The following is a 25,179-nucleotide window of genomic DNA, read 5'->3' as shown; positions in this document are numbered from 1 at the left end:
AGACGAAGATAAATGAAGATAAATTTAAATTTTCGGGTGAACTATCACTTTAAGACATTGGGGAAAGTTTTAATTTTATTTTACAGTATGTGTGAACAAAGCCATATCATTGTAATGATGTTTTGAGCACCTTCAAAGTTAGGATATGAATACGAATTAATGTCAAAATTAATAATTCCTTAAATAATTTTAAAATAGTTAAATTTAATTGTAAATATTAAAATTTTAATTTATTGTATTTTATTGTATTAAAATGCAAAAAGACTGTTTAAATATGAATCCTTCATGTTCCGTTAGCATTGGTATGAATGGTGGAGTGGTATGAAATGGTTTTGTTTACTACACAAATACTGAAGCACGCGTGAACTCGCGGTGATTTCCGGCCTCTGCATTTCACTACATGAACACATGACCATACAGGCTGTGAGAGTCACTTCATGAGAATTTTAGTTTCATTTGAGAAAACTAGCATCATATCATACTGTATACACACAGAAACTTCACGGCAACCTGTCAAAATAAAGGTGCGCTTTAACATGTAAGAGAAATATATTACTCTTGTATTACTTTTGTACAGTATAATCTCTTTATATATTCCATTTACTGTCAAATTTAAATAAAACAATTAAATGATAAAAATTATTATTACAACCACATTAACCACTTAATTGTAGAAAAAAAAATACAATTATTAACTTTTTTAAAGGAATATTCACACAATTTTTTGTGAATTTTTTTATATTTTTATAAAATTTTTATACCATGTATTAATTTTAACAGTAAACCTCTGTTTGTTTGCCAACAATAAAAGGGTTTTATTTTCTTTTGATTAAAAATAAATAAATGTTTCATGCCTTTATTTGATTATCAGGAAAAAATCAAACAAATTTCTGGAAGGAAAAAAAAAAATTGTAGAGCCCTATTGTTCAAAATGTTGAAATTGAGAGTTTTGGACTTATCTTTTCACTGAAATGTTTTTGTTATACAGAGAGTAAAGTACCGAAAAAAGGCACCGCTGGGTACCGATATCGTACCGGTTAAAATGTGAACGGTACCCAACCCTAATTCTGACAGGGTTATTCATTTATAAGAAGTTAATTTAAAAAACAAAATGGCAAATGTAGGTTCAATAATAAAAATTGTGATTGGTAACAAAGCCTTGACTGAATGTTGAAAATTATTTACAAGCTTGAAGTTTGAAGGTTAAAGTTAGACAAATTGATAGACAACAGTTGCAAGCACATACTGGGTAATGCGGATTTGCTGAATGCTGACGGCAAACGAGAAAGTATTATAATGTTTGCCTTTCTATTACTAATAATATAAAAACAATCGTTATAATACTTTTTTGTATACCTTTTAATTCCTTTGTTTAACAGTTCTGTCTGATTATTAGTCAGACTTCTATCCATATTATACAGAACTGTTAACGACGACAGCGAACAAGGGCTTGACAAGAGGTTCTCAGCGCCGTCAAAATAAAAGTCTGTCTTGCCGTCAAAATAAAACACACTCGAACACATCAGCCAAACAGAAAAACTTATCAGCCGATATTTGAAAAATGCCAAATATCGGCCAATATATCGGCTTGACGATATATCAGTTGACCACTAATATCTGGTTGCTAAGGTATTCCAAGTGGTTGCTAGGGTAAATTCAGCAACTCTTTCCTTCAGTCTGACTGACCAGTAAAGAGACACATAAATGCATGCTGCCATGTTTCTTATTTGCTTTGGTGCCGATGGAGTCTGAATCAGATCCTTAAGGTCTCAGTGCTGACCGAGAGAGAATCAAACAAAGACAAAGCGATACAGAGAGATGGAGTGTATTAGGGAAAGATGAGTTTGAAATGAACTCCTATTCAAACTCTTGATGTGAGAGAGAGCAGTCAGAGTAGATGTTTACATTAAAAATTGATTCAAAGCATACAAGTCAAGGTTTATTGCATTAAAACAGCTTCTTAGTTTCTTCTTTCATGGCCTTTGAATTTGCTACTGTACCTTTAAGACTTTCAGTAACACTTTAGTTGCTGATTAGCATGCATGTTACTACCATATTGGTTGTTTATTAGTACTTATAAAGCACATATTAATACCTTATTCTGCATGACCATATTTTAGGTCCCTTAATCCACCCCAATACCTAAACTTAACAACTACCTTACTATTAATAAGCAACAAAAACAGAGTTTGAGGCAAAAGTCGCATTCAATAGTTAGTTAATTGCGAGAATTGGTCCTTAAAGTCTGACTAGACTTTTATATGTAAATGACCTCTATTATGATTGGTTGTTTGTATCCTAATGTATCCGAGTTTGTAGTCTACATCAAATGTGATGAGATGATAACACCAGATACAATAATACAATGATAAATCAGTCAATAAGTCTCAAGAATGTGAGATTATAGGCGAAATATCACTCACTCAGGCAATGTGTAGTTTAAGATAGACTTTTTTTTTTCTTATAAGAAAACGATGATTTCAGAAATGTGTTGCTTATTAAAAGATTGTGATTTCTGAATGAGCCATTTTTGCTATTTAGTTTTAACACATGATCTTGGTGGACCGTGGGGGAGTTCTGAGTTGAATGAGTGAGTATTTGAGTATGTCTTGAGCTCTGCTGATAAAAGACATGAAAGGAATGAATAGAAAGAGATGGACGGAGGGCAGCAGTGAGAGGAATCAGATGCGCTACGGATCTTTATCAAAGAAATGAAGCTCCAGTAGCAGATCCAAACACACACACACTCTCATGTACTGTATCTATGCATGGGTTCATGTTGCCTGTGACATCCCATCTATTCATAAGACTGCTGGAAAGGATCTTATTACCAGCAGTATCAATGCAGGGACAGAGGCGGCGTAGGATGCAGCTTAACCAGAACGAATGATGACACACACACTGTGAGCTTCTATGAAGCACACAGCTAAAGAGCACAGTCTCACAAAGCAAACAATCACACTCACAACCACACACACATTTGGTCATGTTATAGACTTATTGCCTTTATATAAAAAATTATTATAATAACTACAGATTAAACAAAGCTAAAAACTGATATTTCTATGAATCATTTAACTAGGAATCAGTGTTAATTCTTCATTTATATACTACATTATTATTATTTATTAATATTATGAATTAGATTTTATATTTTTATTTCAGTATTTTATTTTAGCTTTGGTTTTGGTCATTTGATTTATGCGTTTTTGTCATTTTTATTCATTTTCTTTCAATATTTCTATTTATCTTTATTTTTATTTCAGTGTTAGTTGTTAGTTTTAGTAATTTTAGTATTTTAACTGTAAACGTATTTTATATTTTATTTTATTTCAGCTTTATTTCAGTTAATGAAAATCATTTTAATAGTACAACAGCTCTTTCTGCTTGATGATAAGCTGTTAAACCAATAAAATAAAATAATGTATAGTAAATAAAAAATAGAACTCAAACTAAAATTTGTTATTTAAAAAAAATCTACAAATGTATTTATTTAGGCATCATAACATTATAATGTGCAGAATGAAAAATTTGATTATTTGTGTTTTTAAAGTATTTAAAGATTAAACTTGTGTGTTAGAATTAAATCTAAATGCAAAAGTAGTGATGCACCGAACTTTTGGTAAAATAATTTATTTTTTCCAGCTAAAAAAAATACTATTAAATTTAGAAATCTGTTATATCAGCCAGTATCTAGTATGATACCGATATATCCTAAGCATGCATTAATTTTACCCTCGAGATGTTCCCAAAGAAACATTTTGTCAGATTTAGATAACTTCTGTGGACAAATTTGAATCCAAAGTGTAACCAAGTAAACCAACCCACACACAGTCACACACACACACACACACACACACACACACACACACATATAGTCATTTAATGAGAGCGATTATTGTTCAAAGCCGATGAGGGGCGTTCTGACTTCTGAGCAATCGTCCTCTTCTTCCTCAAACACTACCTGGAGATTTGGCATGTCGGAGAGCATTTACCGTGGAGAGCGTGGGGGTGTGTGTGTGTGTGTGTGTGTGGTTGCACACTGTTGCATCAGTATGGCAGCGCTGACGTTAATGAAGATTGTCAGATGATGGTCAGTTTTACCAGGACAGAAACAATGAAGCATTTGTGACTGTGGTGCTGTGTTTGTGTTTGCTGAGGGTTTGTAAAGTGGGGTTTAAATAATCTTATTAACATCCTTCATAAATCTAATTACTTCTGCTCTCTTTCTCTCACCCGTCTCTGTTTCTGTGTCGTTCTTCAGCTCGCTCTAAGTAGATGGAACTAATTCCATTCCTCCTGCTGTCCCGCTAACACCTTGTTTATCTCTGTACCTAATGCATTAGCACACTCTTCAGCATCATATATTTTCTCGCGCGTGTGTGTTTGAGATGTAGAGAGAGAATTTAGTGTGTTCTCATTACAATGTTTGTGATGGATTGCTGTGTAATGGCATTATCTGTTGAGTTTAATTGAGTGCAGGAGGGAAGATTTCCCACTCGAAAATGCCATTAAAATCCACTCGGTTTTTTTATTTTATTTTTATTTGGGGGCTTGTGCCTCATTTCTATTCTACAGCTGTTCTAGAGCTTGACAGGTAGTTATCATGGAAAGACAGAGGGAATGATATGTGGGCTGGATTCAAACCATTATTTGTCCAGAGCATCAAATTGAACACTGCACTACATCACCAGTGTCTTAACCTTTCTGTTTGGAAGGCATTTTTTTTTTAGTAAATGGCTATAGTAGAGAGTGATGGGATGTTAGGAGGAGGAATGGGATCAGTACACATTAAAAGTCCAACCTCGAACCTGTATGTTCCACATGAGCACCGATGCTCAACATGTCTCTATTATTTGTGCAAACTGTTACAAAAGAATGGGAATGGGATCAAGACTTGTTGCAAGCGGGATTTTAACCTACACATCTGTCAAACACTACACCATGGCTCCAACTAGAAGTCTGCGCAGGAAGGATTTTTTAGTCCCGCTTCCCCACTTTTTCCAGCAAAATCACAGATTTGTTTTTTCGATTTAAGATTTTTTTTTATGTTTCAGTACTTTTATGTGCTTTTGTCATTTCAAATGGCTTTTATTTTTATGTTTAATTTGTACATCTTTTAAATTAATTTAGCTATTTAGCTTTAAGTACTAAAATTACAACAACAGAAACTAAAATAGAAATAAACTTACTTTATTCATTGCCAATTTTATTGTGTCATTTTATTTTATTCAATGCCAAGGCACCATTTTTAAAGTTCTAGTTTTTTTTTTTTTTAAGTAAATGTTTTGTTAAATATTTTATCTAATTTCATTTTAACTTATTCATTGCCGAGGCATCATTTTTAAAGTTCTAGTTTAAGTAAATGTTTCATCAAATAGTTTATTTGAGTAACTTTTTATTTTTAAATATTTACGTTTTGCAGGATTCCCGTAAATCAATTCAAAATGTTGCACACCGGTCCCACGTGAATGGAGACCATCCCAGTATGCAGTTTGCGTCATTTTTATTCAGAGCTGTAAAATAGGGACACAAAAAGTTACAGGTCAACGGGACATGATTGGGGAACGTTGCTGGCCAGATTTGAACCTTCATCTCCCACATAAGCACCAAGGTTCAACACATTTAGCCCATGTATGCTAACTGCTCATGGCTTTTTGGGGAATAAAGTTTGCCTTATTTGTTCCATAAGTAAAGTAGAGCTTAACATGAAGTAATTGAAGGATAGATGATACTTGACTGGGACACGTCGCATGCCATATTCAAACCTGCATGGTCACCACTGACGTGTGCCAAATGCGTCCAGAATTGGGACAAATGTTTGATTTGACACTGCATTTCCAACACGAGCACCACAGCTCAACATGTCTGGGTTGTATGCACTAACCACTAAGCCACAGCTCTGTGTTTTCTTTCTCATTCAGTATGGTCTTCGCTTTGTTTGTATGCATGCACGCTCAAGTTAGCGTTCTCATTTCCTGTTCCTGCCAGCTCTGGGGTTTAGAGCTTATGAACTCTGTTTACACTCCTGCTGATCAATGCAGCCCGTGCAGAATCAGACACAAGCGGGACGTCTCCTTTACCCCTCTCGTCTTGTCTCAGCCCCAGGGCCAAATATAGCAGCTGCCTGATGTGAAATCTCATCTGCACTGAGAGAAGGGGAGCGTATGATCGCTTTGTCTCCAATTTGTGCCTCTATTTCTGCTCTCTTCTGGGTCCTGTGGGAGATGTAGGCAGTGATGTGGTTTTCTGTCAGCGTCTTGTTCTTCAGCCCCCTGATTGAACGCTTTCCAGATCTGTCTCTCCTCGTTCCAGCATAATAGTACACACATAAGGTTTCTTCGCTTGTTTCAAAGCTGAGTTCCTGTTTTGAGCTTTCGGAAGAGAACGTTCTCCTCTTGGGTCCAGCTGTCTTTCTGGACTGCTGAATCTGTTATATTTCAGACTTAACTTTTCTCTGGAGCTGCATTATAATTCACTGCTGACTGCAGATTGGGGATTTCAAGTATGATGACCCAATATGTTTATAGAATAAGACAAATTAAAATATTTGTTTACACTTCAGTATAGGGACCAATTCTCACTCTTAACTAGTTGCTTATTAGCATGCTTATTATGAACATATTTGCTGTTTATTAGCACTTGTATATTCTGCATGAGCATATTCTAGATCCCTAATCCTACCCAGTGTCTAAATTTAACAACTACCTTACTAACTATTAATAATAGAAAGAATTGGACCTTAAAATAAAGTGTGATGAAATATGTTATTACATATGAATGTATGCAGTGCATTAAAGTGTATTTATGTGAAATATTGTTTGCATTCATGTTGGCTTCATATGGTTTTATTTTTTTGTCTAAAGTAAACATTTAATGAAACTAAAAATGTCATGTGGTGTGTAACCTAATTTAATTTTTACATAAATATTACAAATTATTAATTCTTAAATATTAATAATTTGGTCCATATTACATTTTACAGGCTGAACTAAATTTAATAAATAATAATAAAAGATTTTGCCAAGCTACTCAATTTGTTTTTAAAATTGAAGTATTTCTTGTCATTATGATATCAGGACATTAACAGTGTGTGTTTTTTTTTTTCCATTGATGCGCTCCAATTTAATTCAGAAACTAAATTCATGTTTATGTTAAGATGGCTATTAATGTAATTGTATGTATGAATTTTATTTTTAGTTTACGGCTAATGTAACGTAACTGACCTTAAGTCTAAATTCATCATTCTTTAAATTTAAATAATTCAATTCAAGTTTATTTGTATAGCGCTTTTTACGATACAAATCGTTGCAAAGCAGCTCTACAGGAATTTAAGTTTTCACAATATTTATATATTGCAGAACCTTAATATGTTTGACTTATGGCAAAATTTGATAATTATTTGTTGTCTGAGCGTTGGCATCCTCTGAGGGGTTGGCATTATCTTTTCTCAGGTGTTCGGTCATCTCAGATCATTTAAGGGTTGGATCCAGACTGAAGCTTCTGTCATTCCTAGTTACCACGGGATGTTAATCAACAGAGAAACAAATAGAGACATAATTAGCGTAGCTGCTGTTCCATCTAAGCAAAAATGATTTGTTCAACCCAAGCTAAAGAATAATAATAATGTACATTTGATCAGATATAACTGCAGTAAAAGATTATAAGATGCATTATGTGAATGCTTGGCTAAAGAGATGTGTCTTTAATCTAGATTTAAACAGAGAGAGTGTGTCTGAACCCCGAACGTTATCAGGAAGGCTATTCCAGAGTTTGGGAGCCAAATGTGAAAAAGCTCTACCTCCTTTAGTGGACTTTGCTATCCTAGGTACTACCAAAAGTCCTGAGGTTTGCGACCTTAGGGAGCGGGTTGGATTGTAGCGTGGTAGAAGACAAGTTAGGTACGCAGGAGCTAAACCATTTAGGGCCTTATAGGCAAGTAATAATATTTTGTAAATGATACGGAACTGAATAGGTAGCCAGTGCAGCGACTGTAAAATTAGGGTAATATGATTATTTTTTCTTGACCTGGTAAGAACTCTAGCCGCTGCATTTTGGACTATCTGTAGCTTGTTTATTGAAGATGCAGGACAACCAGCTAGCAGTGCATTACAATAGTCCAGTCTAGAGGTCATGAATGCATGAACTAGCTTTTCTGCATCAGAAACAGGTAGCATGCTTCGAAGCTTGGCAATGTTTCTAAGATGGAAGAATGCTGTTTTTGTAACATGGGAAATATGATTTTCAAAGGACAAGTTGCTGTCTAATATAACACCCAGAATTTTTTAATTTAGAGGACGTGACAGTGCATCCGTCTAGTTGCAAATTGTAATCCAAGAGATTCTGTGTATTGTTTTTTGGTCCAATAAGTAATATCTCTGTCTTATCTGAATTTAATAGGAGGAAATTATTGGTCATCCAATCTTTTACATTTTTAACACAATCTATTAGCTTAGATAGTTTAGAAGTTTCATCTGGTCTTGTTGAGATATATAGTTGAGTATCATCAGCATAGCAATGAAAACTAATCCCGTATTTTCTAATAATATTACCAAGAGGCTACATGTATATTGAAAATAGCAGAGGACCTAGGACAGATCCTTGTGGTACTCCATACTTTACTGGTGATAAATGAGATGACTCATTTAAATGAACAAAGTGGTAGCGACCGGACAGGTAGGATCTAAACCATCTTAAAGCCTGCCCTTGAATACCAGTATAGTTTTGTAATCGATCTATGAGTGTGTCATGGTCTATAGTGTCAAACGCAGCACTAAGATCAAGTAATAATAACAATGAGATACAGCCTTGATCTGAAGCAAGTCATTTGTAATTTTAACAAGTGCAGTTTCTGTACTATGCTGAGGCCTGAAACCTGACTGAAATTCTTCGTAGAGATACTTTTTTTGCAAGGAGGAGCACAATTGAGCAGACACAACTTTTTCAAGATCGCGTCCTGGGTGCACAGGGTCTGTGCAGAGAAACACACGGAGTAGAGGTGGTGGGAGTGTTAGCAGCGTGCTGTATACTTACCCCGGACTTGTGAGCATCAGCCCGGGATGTTTCCAGCGCGGCTCTCCGCTCTCCGCTCTCTCAGCTGGGCCTGCTTCTCCACGGCCTCCAGCTCCAGCTGCACCGAATGCAGCTCAAACGTGTCCTCACCTGCACTCAAAGGTAGACACAAATACGCCATTTAAGCAAGTAACAGTGAAACAATGGTAATGTGTGTGAATAGAGTATTAGCAATCTAAGCGAGATTAGCGGCAGCCACGCTGCTGATGCTAATGGGCTATAAGCTAATAGCAGACACGAGAAATCAAAATAAAACTAGTGATAACTCTGATTGTTTTTTTATTTAGAATGCTGTAGTGGATATATTCACACGTTATAGAAGTGAAGTGACATACTGCCAAGTATGGTGACCCATACTCGGAATTCGTGCTCTGCATTTAACCCATCCAACGTGCACACACACAGCAGTGAACACACACACACACACCGTGAACACACACCCGGAGCAGTGGGCAGCCATTTATGCTGCGGCGCCCGGGGAGCAGTTGGGGGTTCACTCCCCCCACCCACAATTCCTGCCGGCCCGAGACTCGAACCCGCAACCTTTGGGGTACGAGTCCGACTCTCTAACCATTAGGCCACGACTTCCCCAATGAAACGAAAATGATAGTGTATAAAATAGTTTTTAAGATAGAAAATAGACGATAAAGAATCAACTTGACGGAGCTCAAACTCAAAACACTCAGTCACAAATCAGCGCAGAGGGATCAGTTAAATTGTTACTCAATATTTATAATAAATATTGAAATGACTGTTGAGAGATTAAATATTTCAATTAATGTCAATTAACATTCTCTACATTCTGTCTTCAAACGGCCAGCATGTAAAGAAAGATGTGATTTGCTTGTTGGTGGACAGGTTATGTAGTAGCAGTCAGTTCCATTATTTTTTTTGTCTGGAGCCTGTCCTGAGAGAGCTTCACAGATCTCTGCTGCAGCACCATTACAGAAGTGAAGAGCTATTTGAGTTGTGAAATGTCTCAGCTCAGTGCTGTGTGAGAGCTGGACAGGTGGAGTGAGTAACGAGTGAGGAGACAGCGACTGAATCCGGCTCGGTCACGCTCTCTCTATGACTGATTTGCTAATAGACCTGCTGGGAGCAGTGCTCTTTTAGAGGGCTTTTATTGACTTAAATTAGTCTCTTTTTTTTGTTCAGTTTTTGTCTGAAAAAAACTCTTTGTGTGAAGTTAGAAAGCTGCGTCGGAAAGCCTTGAAGAAGCAAAGTGAAGACAAAAGAGTCTACGAGTGGAAGTAGAAAATTGGAAAGCTAAAAGAAAATGAAAGTAGAGGAACATCCCTGAAAGAGAGACACTTGTTTCATAAGAAAGAAAGAAGAACTTTGAAGTAACAATAAAATGAACAAGTAAAAGTTGCTCAAGTGTGTCTGCGAAGAATATGAGTTCATGAGAATATCAATTAATGGTGTTTATTGAGGAAAGTATCACCATTACATTTACGCTAAAAAGGGAACTTTTTCAAAATTGTTCGACTTCCCATTTTCATCCAGCTAATTCCTATCTTGGAAGATCTTGCTCTTTTAAAATAATCACATGATTTGAAATATCTATTATGTAAAGATATGCTAAAATTCAGAACTCCCCATAAATTAAAACGTCATATTTATGACATTGCATTAGTGAGCTCATTAACATGTGCCCGCCCACCTATCAGCTTTTCAGGAACTCAGCCACCCTGATTTGCATATACAGAGAAGTCTTAAAGGTACGGTAACATTTAGGCAGCTGGTTTAATTCTGAAGAGTCAGTGGGAGGGTGGAAAATTAACGAACTTGAAATGCTTCAGAAGTGCAGGATATGTCCCTTTAAGAGTTTGGCACATCATGCACACATCATTAAAGTCTTCAGAGCTTGTTTTATGCTGTTGAGGATGTGTTCAGGCGAGCTCAGCGGGTGTCCTTCACAGAACAAGCGTATGATAATTACAGAGCTTATAAGCCTTCCTCCTCAGAGGGAGGTCCGTGTCTCAAATCTGCACTGATGCTACACAAGAGATCAAACACTGAAATTCTTTCTCCTTTATTACCGCCATGTGCTATCTAATAGTTACTTTGAACAAGGTCATCTGTACATTCACGCATGAGGAAATACCAAAGAATCAAGTCACATTAAACACCCAAAAGATCAAAATAAAAATATGAAGAAATTTAAAATAAATAAATACCTCTTTGATGCATAAATACTTTACAATGAAAAAAATATAGTTTTTAATTGTCATTTTTATATATTTCTTCTGATTTTTGGAGTGAAATGTGGCTTGTGCATGACAGGTTTGGCATGATTCATACACACATGTATCTGAAATATGAGAGGAGGGTGTGTGAGTGTTTTTTGAGGCTGTGAAACCTTGAGAGCCGAGCAGTCAAACGCAGTTTCGGCATTTGTGTATGTTTGTTATTTTTCAAATGAACATCCCTGAGTGTTACAATAAAGAAACCAAAGAAACTTTCAAGCGATCAAACCTGAAAGCAAGGCAGACGGGTTTTCCAAACGTGAAAGAGAGCTAAATGAAAGTGAGATGAAGGGAAGGAGACGGGAGTCGTCAGGGGAGTTTCTCCTGTGATGGTGTTTCAGATTGAATGTGACGGCTGGGACTCAGACTCTTGACTGATGCTGCTTGAGACAGACATGACACCTGCACTTATTTCTGTCTTTCTTCGGCCTCCTCTTTCATCTCTCCACACCTCTCTATCTCTGGCTGTTTTTACCAGCACTTCACACAAACACTGTCCTCCTTTTCTCTCTTTTACAGTATTTACCAGACAGCACTGCACTGATTTTCCTCAGGATTTTTTTTTCTATATATAAAAAATGTGTTTGAAAGTAATGATGCCATTGTAAATCTTTTATTTGTATTTTTAATTGCATGAACAAATCTATCTATCTACACACACACACTTCCATTTCATGACTATTTTCATGTGATTCATAATTGAGACATTTTTATTGTAAGTTTATTTGTTTGCCTTTTTTGTTTTAAATATTTTTAGTTAATACTCTTCTTCTGCTACCTTGCAAGCGCTCCGCTTTTCTTCAGGAAATGCAAATGCACTTGTGTTTGTTGTGTCCCAGCCGTGCTGCAGAGTGTCTGGCTGCTTTATTCAGCATCTGCTGGTGTTGGCAGGTTGTTAGCAGGCGACCCTGTGATGCAGTGCCCATGTAATCTCTCTGATTAGTCTTTGTGTGTGTGCATCCAGATGAGTGCTGGATTCAGACTCCGGGGAGCGTGCGAACACACACCTGAGACTCATTGTGCGCACAGCTGTTTGGACAGCACACATCTAAAATCTTCTCTCCTATTTTCACAGTCAGACTCACTATCACCTGTCGGCTTTTCAAATCTCAGCGTTTGGATCCCGCTGCGGCGTAAAAGAACATCTTAATTATGCTTCTGTCGGTTACGGTTTCCATGCTGTGACGGCAGCAGATCCGCAAGCCCTGCTGTGACTATTGCTTTGAATTGAGGGTTTGTTCAAATTCCTAACTCAAAAGTATTAAATGTTGGTGCATAACCTGTAGCGTTCACAATACAGATGTTAATTATACCTCGTTTTGTTGAGGAGTGATTGAGGGAGACTTTGTCCCTCTTCCTGTAAGCATCTTCTTTGGCCTGACGGAGCTGTCTGAGTTTTGCAGTGAACCGCGGTTTGTTGTTGTTGTTGTAGGTTAAATGAGTCCTGGTAGGAATGCACACATCCTCACAGAAACTGATATAAGATGTTACGGTCTCTGTGAGCTCGTCCAGATCGTTTGCAGCAGCTTCAAAAGCACTCCAATCAGTAAGGTGGAAACAGGCTTGTAGATCCCGCTCTGCTTCATTAGTCCATCTTTTAACGGTTCTTAATACAGGTTTAGCTGATTTCAGTTTCTGCCTGCAGGTCGGTATACGATTAACCAAACAGTGATCAGAGAGTCCTAAAGCTGCCCATGGGACAGAGTTATATGCCTCCTTTATTGCTGTGTAACACTGATCCAAGACTCAATATTGTCTGTTTTTCTCAATTAGTTTTTTTAATTTCGCAATGTTTCGTTGCTAAATAAATCCGCAGTTTCTAACAAGTCGATGATTCAGTGACTCACTTATAAAGACATTTGCTTTGTTTCTAAATTAATCAGCCATTTGAACAACTCCGTTAAAAGAATGACTGAATGATTCACTCATTAAGACAGTGACTTGCTGCCACTTTCTGGTGGTTTTAGTTCAATATTAAGAGTATTATTTCATTTAAAAAAAAAATCACTCAATATATTTTTTTTAAAACCCATTAAAGTCAGGGTAGGTGATTTGGTTCAAAAACATTTTTTGTTATGCTGGTTAAAAGTCTCTTCACATTCTGATAGCAATTACTAAGTTAAGTGGTTTAAATGTATTTACATGTATTTTTATCATCTGTGGGAAGGTATAGGATCATAAAATGTTTGTACAATCATATCCCTCGTTCCAAGGGCTATGATAGCCTGTCCTACCTGCCTATCAATGTATGTATTTACATACCTTCAAGCACCCTGTTCGCGCAGACATGATACATCATCAACACTTTCCATTACGCTGTTGCAGCCCGAGTGAGAATGAAAAGCGTTGTTATTGTAACATTATGCGCTTTATACTGTAATGTTTTCTCAGTGGTGAATGAGACATGAGATAATCTGACAACAACACCGTCTCTCATCGTGTGGCTATAACAATGTTATTCTCCTGGTGGAGTAAGCGGGCAGGACAAAATCATGTATCTAGAGACCAGAATATCATAGAAACTCCTGGTGGCAGGTTTTGTGCAATTACATCGCAAAATGTAGAAATAATTTTTTTCTAACCTGTTCTCTCTCTTTCTCTATAGGGACGAAGAGCATGCTTTAATCCTGCAGTACTGTCAGACTTTGGGAGGAGAGGGCTCATTCTTCAGCCAGCCCCAAACCCCCGCCCACATCAGCAGGAGCCCCACTCATAACACACACAGCCCCTCCTACCTGCTCCAGAGCCCCACCCAGATTCTGCAGGCTGTGGAGAGGGAGGAGCGAGGAGAGCTGGAGCGAATCATAGCGCGACTGGAGGAGGAGCAGCGGTAGGCTACGAAAAGTTCATGTCCGCTTCAAAGTCACCGTGAAATCAAAACTGACTCTTTTTTTTTTTTTTTTTTAACTGGAATATTGCACTGTTTGTTATAAACATTTTATCTGTACACAATAACCCCTCCCCTTCAGCAACCTGTCACTCACATCAGATCACAGCAATTGGCAAACAACAATGATCCACTGATCCAAACAGTTCCTGATTGACAAAATCGAAAAGCACAGTTTCACTCAAATTCACATAACAATAGAAAAAACAATCACAGCTTTTCGACTAACAACCCAAATGATTTGTTAGACCTTGTTTTTGTTTTTTTCTCTTGCATTGATTTTTGTTGCAAGTCTGCATTTACATGTAAAACATCTTCATTTGATAAATCATCTGGTTTTTATTTTTAATTAGAAGTTACAAGTCACTGTTTTAAGCAAAAACAAATGAGCAAGTGGAGAATTGTCTATAAATTGTCTAGCTGTGATCTTTAAACTGGTCAATCTGAAGTCCTTTTTAAAGAAAGCCATTTAGAAAAATTCTATTTATTTCATGCAAATGTTTGTGTCAATCTAAACAGATGCATTCATGAATGAAGCACGAGTCTCAGGAGACTAACCGATTTTATGGGAACCAGAACCTCTAGCTGCAGACTTTAACAATTGGCGATTAACTGTTTTGTGTAGAAGGTGGACTAGAGCTGCCACATTGTACACTGTAATTTCTCCCATTCATACAATAAATAATGGATTTACTTTTAATTTAATTAAAGTTAAGGTTACAATTATTCAATGCAAGAGCTTCACCGTAATTGGTCTGGTTATGATTTGCATCTGTTTAGTGTGTGTTTGGCAGTGGGCTTTTCTGTAGCTTTCTAACAATAGGCTGAATTTGGCTGCAGGTCCCTTTGGGTTCACTTTTCTTCATTGCCTTTCAAAGCCAGAACATAAAAGAACCCGGCATAGCATCTAACAGTCATAACACAAACTCACAATAAACAAAAAGCCCAAATGCTGGTGTTATGCAGTATATGGCATATAAACATTCTCTCTGTCTGTCTGTGGCCAGGACCCTGCAGAGGGAGTATGAACAGTTGCGCCAGCAGCACGGTCAGCCCGGCACGGGGGCCGCAGCTGTTAGCGGGGCCCCTGAGGAAGCTGACCTGTTAGCTGAAGCTAAACTCCTGCGACAGCACAAGGGACGGCTGGAGGCACGCATGCAGATACTGGAGGACCATAACAAACAGCTGGAATCGCAGCTCTACCGACTACGCCAGCTGCTGCATCAGGTATCACACTTGCTAGTGAACTGCCTACCTAGATGGCATTTTAATAGGTGCTAGGCAGCACAATTCTGCCTTCTAAAAGTTGAAATGCACAACATGACTTTTGCCCTGATTTTCATTCTGGAGGAGTAGACACTAGTTAACAAAATCAGAGCCAGTCTGCAGATTTTGGGCAGTCAGGTTGATAGATTTATGCAGAAAAATGCAACGGGGCTTGTTGTGTTTGGGATGGCTTGACATACTGGTAGTGTGTTGCTCTTAAGTCGTTTAGTGTATGACGCCAAGTTTTTCCTCTGTAACTATTTACAAAGTATATGATGCCTAGTGTTTTAAAATCTGTTCAGTTTATGTAGTGTATTCCAGCCTTGAGATAATTAGTTATGTCCGTATTCTTAGCCAGATAAAAAATGGCAGAAATATTGTTTATGAATATATTAGTATACTCATTCTCTACTCGTATCATTGCAACACGTTTTCAGAAGCCCCCAAATGAGTGTTAGTGAGTAAATCATGGGGTCATTTTCATTTTTGGGTGAACTATCCCTTTAAAGCAGAGATAGGCAACGTTGGTCCAAGAGTGCTAACAGAGTTTAGCTCCCACCCTGAAAAAACTCGCCTACCTGTAGCCGTAGTAATCCTGAAGACCTTGATTAGATTGTTCAGGTGTGTTCTATTAGGGTTGGAGCTAATGGTGCATTCAAGCCATGTCAGATAGATCATATTTACATGATGAACGCACTTGAGCGCCACCACAAAGTTGTCGATACCAGTGGGAAACTTGAAATTTTCTTTAAGCCCTTAGTTTTCGAGTTGGGGGCATGTTAGTTAAAAAAAAAAAAAAAACGTGTCAGATGTAATGGACGCAGCCAAAGACTATACATATTGACGGTAAATTTGTTGAAATTAATCAAATGATTATTTTTTTGTAATGCATAATTATCATAGAATATATAATGATACATCACCTTCATAAATCGAATGAAAACTGAAAAAAGCAAAAACACAAGGATGCACATTATTTATTCATGATTTTGTAGATGTAGAGTTAAAACAATCTTTGAATTTTACGTAGAAAAGTTAAATCGCTATCTTTTTCCAACCAAAGTGATTTGAACGCACCTGACGTCGTAATTACGACTTGTCAACTCGTAAGTACAAACGTCCCAGGAGGACTTGAATGCAGCATGACTCGATGACCGATATTGCCTATCCCGGCTTTAAAGGATACTTCCTGCGTAGGCAGTAGACCGCAAGTTCACTTGGTTCTTTATAAATTGATGAAAGAATGAGCACTAAAACCCAGAAATAAGGTAGTGTTTTAGCACTTCCTGTTCCATCATCCTAAAGTTGACCAGTTATTTTCAGGCATTTAACCATTTTTGGTTAAATGCCTGAAATAAGGTCTATGGTGTACACAAGGTTGGCCAACAATAAATGTCACCCCCGCAGCGCTCTATTGGAACAGAGCTTGAACCTTGCGCAGCCTTTTGATTATTGGAACTAAAGCATAGCATCTTATTCTGGCCAAGAACTGTCCTCTTAGGCAGTCCTGTTTTTTGAATATACATAAGCCTGTTCCTGAACCGTCCCTGGAGTGTGAAGCTGAGACTAACACTCACCTGTCTCCGCTACCTCACTGTATAAACTGCTATTGTTCCATCCTTCAATGTGCTTCATGGTCTAACGGGCAATGTCAGCGAGTCCAGCGGCTGCCAATAGCATTGTGAATCAAGCACAGGCGTCCAATGAGCCCTGATTTAGAGTAACAGTAATTTATTGGGTCTCCTGAGGGCCTGACTCACCGCACTGGACCTCGGTTTAGCCAGATGGTCTTGTCAAAGGCTCTTAGCTAAATAAACACAATATAACTCGATATGCAAGAAGGCAAACAAGATTGTGATTCCAGCCTGACATTTCTGGCCACCTTACTTTCACCTACAGGAAGCAGTGATGATGGAAACACTGGAAGCACTCGTGTATTTTTCAATGTTTGATGCTGTATTCTAGATGTTCAGTTAGGGTTGCTGTAGATTTTAAACAATGCCTATCTCTCGTTCTAGCCTGAGTTAAATGGCACATCCTCTTCCGGCTCTCTCCATCAGGATACCGCAGGACAGGCCGAGCTCACAGGTATAGGCACACACAACGCTGGGTGATTATACTGAGGGCTCTGATTGACTTCTTTATGTAATAATCTGTTGAGTGTATTCTGTGTGTGTCCTCAGATGGGTTTCTCCATCAGTGTGCTAACAGTAACTCTGATCTGGCTGAGGTTGTGGAACAGATTAACCACAGTTTTCCTGCATGCTCTCGTAAGTCTAATGCTATGACTTTCCCGCTCTCAATCTATCCCTCAGCATGTCGGCTAATACTCGGCTGTCTTCTGGTTTTTTGACCTCCTTCCTTTATTTCCCAGTGTGCAGTGAAGTCTTTGGCTGCATCCCAGTAGAGCGCAACAGTCGGGGTCTGGAAGTAAAACCCCATTCAATTTGCTTCATAGAGAAAGCACATTTCTTTGTTCAAAGGTTTGAACAAAGACATTTTTACCAGTTTTCAGTGAGATAATACACTACCCATAATCTTACCCAGATCCAACAATCAAAAGTCAGCGTAAACACAGAAATAGAAATTACTCAACAGAGACCATTGCACTTGCCAGAATTATGAATAACATAATTAAATATTGTATACTTTATAAAATTGTACAATAAACCTACCATGTATACAATTTTATTTTACATATTAATATTTTGAATTAGGTTTTATATTTCCAGTTTTGATATTAATGTGCTTTGGCACTTTAACATTTCTATTTAGCTCTATTTTAGTTTGTCGTTTTAGTACCTCAACTTAAACGTTGAAGTTTTTTTTAAGTTTCAAATTTGTTTTATTTCAGCTTAATTTCAATAAATTTTGAAAATTATTTGAAAAGGTTTAGTTAACAATAACACAGGTTGCATGTCGCAGATTTGACTGCGTAATTTGCGATGTTTCATGAGCATTACTTTATTGCATTTTGGGCTTCTAACAGCTTCTAGCAGCCTAAGGTAGTGCACTAGTCTTATTTAAACAGGTATAGTTTGTCTCCAAGTCTGACAATCTGACACATACTCAAAACCCCTCTAAAACCATCCAACCAGACCCATCTGGCCTGCCAGACTAATCTTGGAGATAGTGTTTGGTCTATTGCTTAAAACAGATTTATTTTTAAATGCATATGAAGAAAATGAATGAGAAAAATACTTCCAGAACCAAGCCTGCTGAAAGTTAACATTCAAAGCTGCTCCTCATGTGCATACTCTACTATACTCTTCACCAGTATATACTTTTAAGTACACTTACAAGTAAGCTATAACTGGAATATAGTAACATGTCATTGTTGGTGCACTGTTTGCATTTGCATATTTGCATTAGGATATAGCTGCAATCATTTTTTACTTCACATTTAGGTAAATTGTCATGAAACCCTTCATTTCAGCACAGTGAAAAGAGTAGGAGTGGAGAGAGGAGATAGGAGAGAATACAACAGTTGTGTCTGATCCACACAGTTTTATTTTGCTTTAATGGCATCAAAGGTTTTCATAAATGCATACTGCTATTCATAATTGCACTCAACAAAATGCCCTGTATCATGCAAGTTCACAGTGCATTACACAAATACACACAGCTCATTTTATTTCTATTATTTAATGCACTAATAAATGCAAGCCGTTTTCATTTGCATCAAAAAAGTGAATGTGCATTTGCATTTTTAACAACTTTTGTTATTCCTTGATGTTGACTCTGTGAGTGTTTTGATGGTGTTTGTCTCCATTGCTATCATTGTCAGATTGTCTCAGTCCACTGCCTAATGAATCTAGAAACTCTCACTTGATAACTGCTCATTGCACTCAAACATTTCAAAGCTGCTGGTTGATTGAAAGCCTGTCGCTCCATCAGCATCACAAGGGAGGACGAACACTCGAGGCTTTCATGCGTTTCTGTAAGGTATCAACTCACTGAAGTACCTGCTGAGCGTTTGAAGCACTTGTCTCAGGACAATGTAACATGATGTCATGAATAATTATGAAGCGCTGCTGACGCTTTCGTGCAATATAGCGTGACGTTTTGGAACCAGAAAATAGCTCAGAATTTCCCTAATAACAGATTGACTCTAATATCATCTTCCATCGTGTATCTCATCTGTTTTATTTTTTCATTACTCACATAATGAGTAATGAAACTCACTCTTTTTCCAACAGACTCAGGTATGAAATTAACACCTGCCACCATCCAAATGTAGGCACTTTTTGTGCAGTGATGGGTAATTTCGCTCATCGACCAGCCATTGTGACAGGCGACCTGTAAGACGTCTCAAATTGACAGTTGACAAACAATGTGTTACGCAGAAGCAGCCATGCGTGCTTGAAGATGCCATCCAATCATGTGATGCATTGCACTGTACAACAGACCAGCCCTAGTATTTAGGATGGACAGTATGCAAATAGGTTTCGCACCTTCTGTCCTATTCATATTTTCATTGATGTATTGATCTATACACTCATGATTTTGCCCTACAACAATAGAAATCCTTTACAATCCCAGAAATTTGATTCAGATATAGTTTACACTGGATTTTGGCTACTGTATCAGTTTAGATCTCCTCATAAATTGAAATGGAATTTCTTCTAGTAAATCATTGCTGCTACAACGTTTTTTTCCCCAAAATCCATCTGAAATTTTAGACAAAAATCCATGTCGGTCCGGTTGTCTCTTTCTCAGTTTACCACCATCCCAGACTCCCTCAGCTCAGACTGCAGTGGCCTCATCTTACAACTGTCAGTCTGCCAGATCCAGCACTCTTCTGCCTTTGAGAACGCCCCCACTCCTGCAGTATGAGTTGATTGTGAATTGTGTTTGTAATTGCTGTTGTTTGAAAGAAAATCGCATAGAGAAGCCTTGAGACTGCATTTTATGGAATGGCTCGATTTAAACGAGTGTTTTTATTATCTAGAAGTTACTGATAAGATTTTATTGTTATTGTTGAACTTAATTTTGTATTCCGCTCTGACTTTGGCTTGCATTGTTAGCCAGAAACTCAGTAAAATATTGATCTTGGCACATTGTCGTTTCACTGCATTGGGCCCTTGTGCGCGATAAGCTTCGGTCTGGGAGAAGATATGGGGCCATTTCCATGTTCTTTGTTTGATGGGAGAGTTTTAATGAAGGACAGAGGCCCAGGTGATATGAGCCGTCTCACTCTTGTTTGCTTTCGTCTCCCTGTAGAGTTCAATAAAGAGCTTTGCTTAGTGTTCAGAGCTGTCCCTTGAGTCTGAGTCTTGAACGCTCTGAATTGAAAGTTTGGCCGTTGTGGAGAGTCTGCATGTGTTGTTGTTGTCAGGACTCTCTTGGTTAAAATAGCTGTTATTTTGTCCTAATTGTGTCTCTCTTTTTCTTTCCCTTCTGGATCCTATATAGCGCCAAGTGTATCCTCAAGGCCCAAGGTAAGTCTCACCACATGTAACAGTAAAAACACTCCACAGTAATTCATACTGACTACAAAGTGCAAAGAAAAATCTGCGAAACCATTTTACCAACAATCCCCACCTGTTTTCTTATCCAATCCCCAACTGAGTCTCTAAAAGCATGGGACATTTTTGTTCTGTGCTCCATTAGTTTGCTTGCACCAGCTTAGACGGAAACATTATCAATCATGTTTCTGTTATGGAGAAATTTATTTTTAACTGGTGTTTTTTCAAGCCATCACTGGATGTAAAGATCTTAGTGATGAGCTTGTGTGAGAAGATCTATCCCAGCCGATAGATTGGCATCTCCATATGTCATGTTTCTCTGATTTATTGACTGGTTTTATTTGGAAAAAGTTGGATTTGGAGCATTTGCACTGTCAAAGGTAGGAATCAGTTAAAAATAAAGATTCTAAACTGCCATTGAAGAACCATTTTGGGTTCCCCAAAAGAACCTTTGAGTGAATGGGTCTTAAAAGAACCATTATTTATTTTGGTGTGAAAAACATTTCATAATCAAAGAACCTTTTTCAGCTACAAAGAACCTATAAACCTTATAGCTTTCAGCTATAAAACCCACTATAAACAAGGCATTTGTTGCATTCAGTGAGGACATAATTGCTGATTATAATGACTCATACGGTCTTTACGCATTGCGTGGAATCCAAATTGTGACTGTGTAAAGCAATAGAGTGCTGCAGGAATGAGTCCTAAAACCCCAAAACCAATTAGCTTTTTTTTTTAATTCTGCTTCAATCATCTAAAATGGGTTTTGAATGGGTTTTTGTTAAAGGCCTGAAATATGGTCTATGGTTAACAAACTCGAGATATTTTCACATTGTGGCTACAGAAGTTGTCGGGGACATTTAACATCATCACGCCGAAGAAATAAACTCCTCTATTGACTAGTCTACCTTAGTGTGTTTATACTCTCTCTCACTCTTGCACACAATTATAACTCAAACTTTCCAAATTTTAGATTTTATAAGAAGTGTTTTCGGAAGCTTAGTGATGTTGAAATCATGATCATGGTGTAGTTGATCTACCTTATTCTTAATTGAGGATGTAAGCCTATGGGTGAGACTTCCGGTTCATTAGCTGCTGTATAGGGAAATAACAGCGTGCAGTAAACACTAAAACTGTTTGCATTACAAACCAGTGTGTTCATAATTAAGATATGTTAAAATAATATGGTAAGGCACACCAATTTGCAATATCAAGCAGCACATCAAGCTGTTTTGTATAGATACAATTAGCTGTAAGCGCATGAGCTAAGCTAGGCCCATTTTTACAGGAAGAAAGTGGATAAGCCTACGTTTGATTTGTAGATTTGTTCATTTTCATACGTGGCTCATGTATTATAAACACTTACACAATATATGGATGTTTGTGTCCAGGTGATGTGAAGGTTTTCAGCAGAACATCCCTTTGGAGAGCAGAAATCTCGCAGACGTGAAGAGCAGTCTCGAACTCGGCATGACAAGAAGATTCCCATTCCAGAGATGCAGATTCCCAGTGTTTGTCCTCGAACCCAAAGACTCTGGAACAGGACCACACAGTTCATTCAATGGCTATTGCTACTGCGTCTGTCTGTACTATGCAACTGTACATTTGATCAACATGTTTGATTGTACGTGAGGTGTATCTACCCATTGTTTTAATACTCGGATGATTATTTAGGGTTATGGGGGCCATTTATCGTGTAACCTGTATGCTTTTATTTCTATGTTCACCAAGGAACCACACGCAGTTCACATTAGTTGCTGTTCAAATCAGCACGTTGTCTTTCTACAGACGTGGTTATTAGTTTAGTCGGAAATCGTCGTAAACATCAGTGGATAAGAAGACGAATCGGTCTTGTAATGCTAAACTGTTAACGCATGTTGCCCCCAGCATTGTTCTGTTCAAGTTTGCGCCTGTTTTGACAGTGTTTGCTGTGAACTCTCCCTTTAAAGCATTGTTTCGTCAGTTTGTGCCGCTGGCAGCAGCGCATCCGTACCCTCACTGCATTTCTGGAGCGCACGCACAGATGATGTACTACACAATGTTCGAATGCATCAAAAACACCCTTTTGTGCCTATAAAGCATTCATTCCAGGAGAGATGAGTGGCTGAGAGATGCTGTATTTCTCAGTCATGTAGAGAGATTATATTATAAAAAGACAAATGTAGGAAATGTGGATTTTTAGGACGTTTGGCCCAAGATGATTTATCTTTGTGTAGTATAGTTTTCTAAATAAATGTTTAAAAAAAATACAATTAGAGAAAGCCATGATTGCCTTGCTACCTCAGACATTATCAATCATTCATTGGTTTGTTCATTGGTGTGACTGTCAATTGATTTCACGCTTCGTTTCCAAAAACAAAGCTAATCACCCCAACGGTCGTTCCATAAAGTTGCACTTGCTACGCGAGTAACTACTTTGTGCTTTTCCCTTGATTTCCCAGCAGCCCTTTGATTTTTCTACATGGTGTATTTGTGGTGTGCTACCTTCAGTGAAGTGTTAGATTTTAACATTACTGTAACACCTGCTAAACATTGTTCTGAAGTTGATTCTGACCTAGTGAAGTCACCGATGCTGTGCTGTTCTGACCCGAGATGGATCGATAAGACCCAACACACTACATGTAATGAGGTTCCATTTGTTTTATTCAAAATAAAGTTTTTATAATGAGTGTTTTCTTGTGCTTTAATCGCTTTGTCTTATTACACTAAGGGTAAAAAAGTTATAACGGAATAGCCTAGTTCACCCAGATTTGAAAGCTTTTCCATGTTGTTCCAAATTAGGGCTGGGCATTTTTGCTTTTCCAATTTTAGGGCTTTTTTTTTCAAATTGATCATTTAATTCAAATTTAATGTTTTGTCATGATTTTTTATTTTTTTCAATTGAGGAATCGCGATTTTGAATTTAAATATTACCTAACGTTACAATTAGATACGACAAGATGCTGTTATCTGTATTTTTTTAACCTAGTCAAAATTACGGAAGTTCAAAGCAGCCATGCATTATTATAATTTTTCTGTCTTGTTTTCTCGTGATCACAACTTAATTTTCTCGTGATCTCGACATAACGAAAGTTGTTTTGTGGTTATCTGGACATAACGAAAGTTGTTGATCTCAACCTAAAAACCGTTTTCTCACGACGTAATTGTAGCTATCGTGAGAAAATCAGGGTCGCTATATTGTCTTCGACGATAAAGTTGCAGACCCGACAGCCTCCTTCTCAAGTGTCAAACACTTATGTGCAAGTCGTCAATCACTGACAGAAACAGAGCTATTTCAGTTTGAGTGAGTCCCTGATCAAAGTAAAAGCGAATACGATCATCCATGATGCTGCGATGATGCTGCTTCTATAGCATTTTCTCATGCCGAATACACAGAGAAAATTAAGCCGTGATAACGACAAAACAACTTTCGTTATGTCGAGATCACGAGAAAATTAAGTCATGATAACGATAAAACAACTTTCGTTATGTCGAGATCACGAGAAAATTAAGCCTTGATAACGATAAAACAACTTTCGTTATGTCGAGATCACGAGAAAATTAAGCCGTGATAACGACAAAACAACTTTCGTTATGTCGAGATCACGAGAAAATTAAGTCGTGATAACGACAAAACAACTTTCGTTATGTCGAGATCACGAGAAAATTAAGCCTTGATAACGATAAAACAACTTTCGTTATGTCGAGATCACGAGAAAATTAAGCCGTGATAACGATAAAACAACTTTCGTTATGTCGAGATCACGAGAGAATTAAGTCGTGATAACGACAAAACAACTTTCGTTATGTCGAGATCACGAGAAAATTAAGTCGTGATAACGATAAAACAACTTTCGTTATGTCGAGATCACGAGAAAATTAAGTCGTGATGACGATAAAACAACTTTCGTTATGTCGAGATCACGAGAAAATTAAGCCGTGATGACGATAAAACAACTTTCGTTATGTCGAGATCACGAGAAAATTAAGCCGTGATAACGACAAAACAACTTTAGTTATGTCGAGATCACGAGAAAATTAAGTCGTGATAACGATAAAACAACTTTCGTTATGTCGAGATCACGAGAAAATTAAGTCGTGATAACGACAAAACAACTTTCGTTATGTCGAGATCACGAGAAAATTAAGTCGTGATAACGACAAAACAACTTTCGTTATGTCGAGATCACGAGAAAATTAAGTCGTGATAACGACAAAACAAGACAGAAAAATTATAATAATGCATGGCTGCTTAGAA

At 37.6% G+C, this 25,179-nt stretch overlaps 1 protein-coding gene across 5 annotated transcripts in view; it reads left to right on the top strand.

Annotated features, from left to right (window-relative positions):
- Nucleotides 1–23,613, top strand: part of LOC306860982 (utrophin-like) — a gene marked incomplete at its 3' end in the record, with an annotated part of 232,987 nt that extends 209,374 nt beyond the window's left edge. For 3 of the 5 annotated variants that reach the window (XM_079403019.1, XM_079403017.1, XM_079403018.1), the window contains 6 exons: nt 13,927–14,151; nt 15,216–15,435; nt 17,493–17,562; nt 17,658–17,744; nt 20,890–20,915; nt 22,334–23,613. In XM_079403019.1, the coding sequence (XP_079259145.1) occupies nt 13,927–14,151; nt 15,216–15,435; nt 17,493–17,562; nt 17,658–17,744; nt 20,890–20,915; nt 22,334–22,342 (637 nt within the window). The remainder of the gene's footprint in view (nt 1–13,926; nt 14,152–15,215; nt 15,436–17,492; nt 17,563–17,657; nt 17,745–20,889; nt 20,916–22,333) is intronic. The other 2 variants (XM_079403021.1, XM_079403020.1) reach the window with 1 other exon arrangement.
- Between the last annotated feature and the right edge of the window lie 1,566 nt (nt 23,614–25,179).

The sequence above is a fragment of the Barbus barbus genome (genome assembly GCF_936440315.1).
Source record: "Barbus barbus genome assembly, chromosome: 41".
Classification (NCBI taxonomy): Eukaryota; Metazoa; Chordata; class Actinopteri; order Cypriniformes; family Cyprinidae; genus Barbus; species Barbus barbus.
The sequence above is the reverse complement of the archived record's forward strand: the minus strand, read 5'-3'. Positions and strand labels throughout refer to the sequence as shown.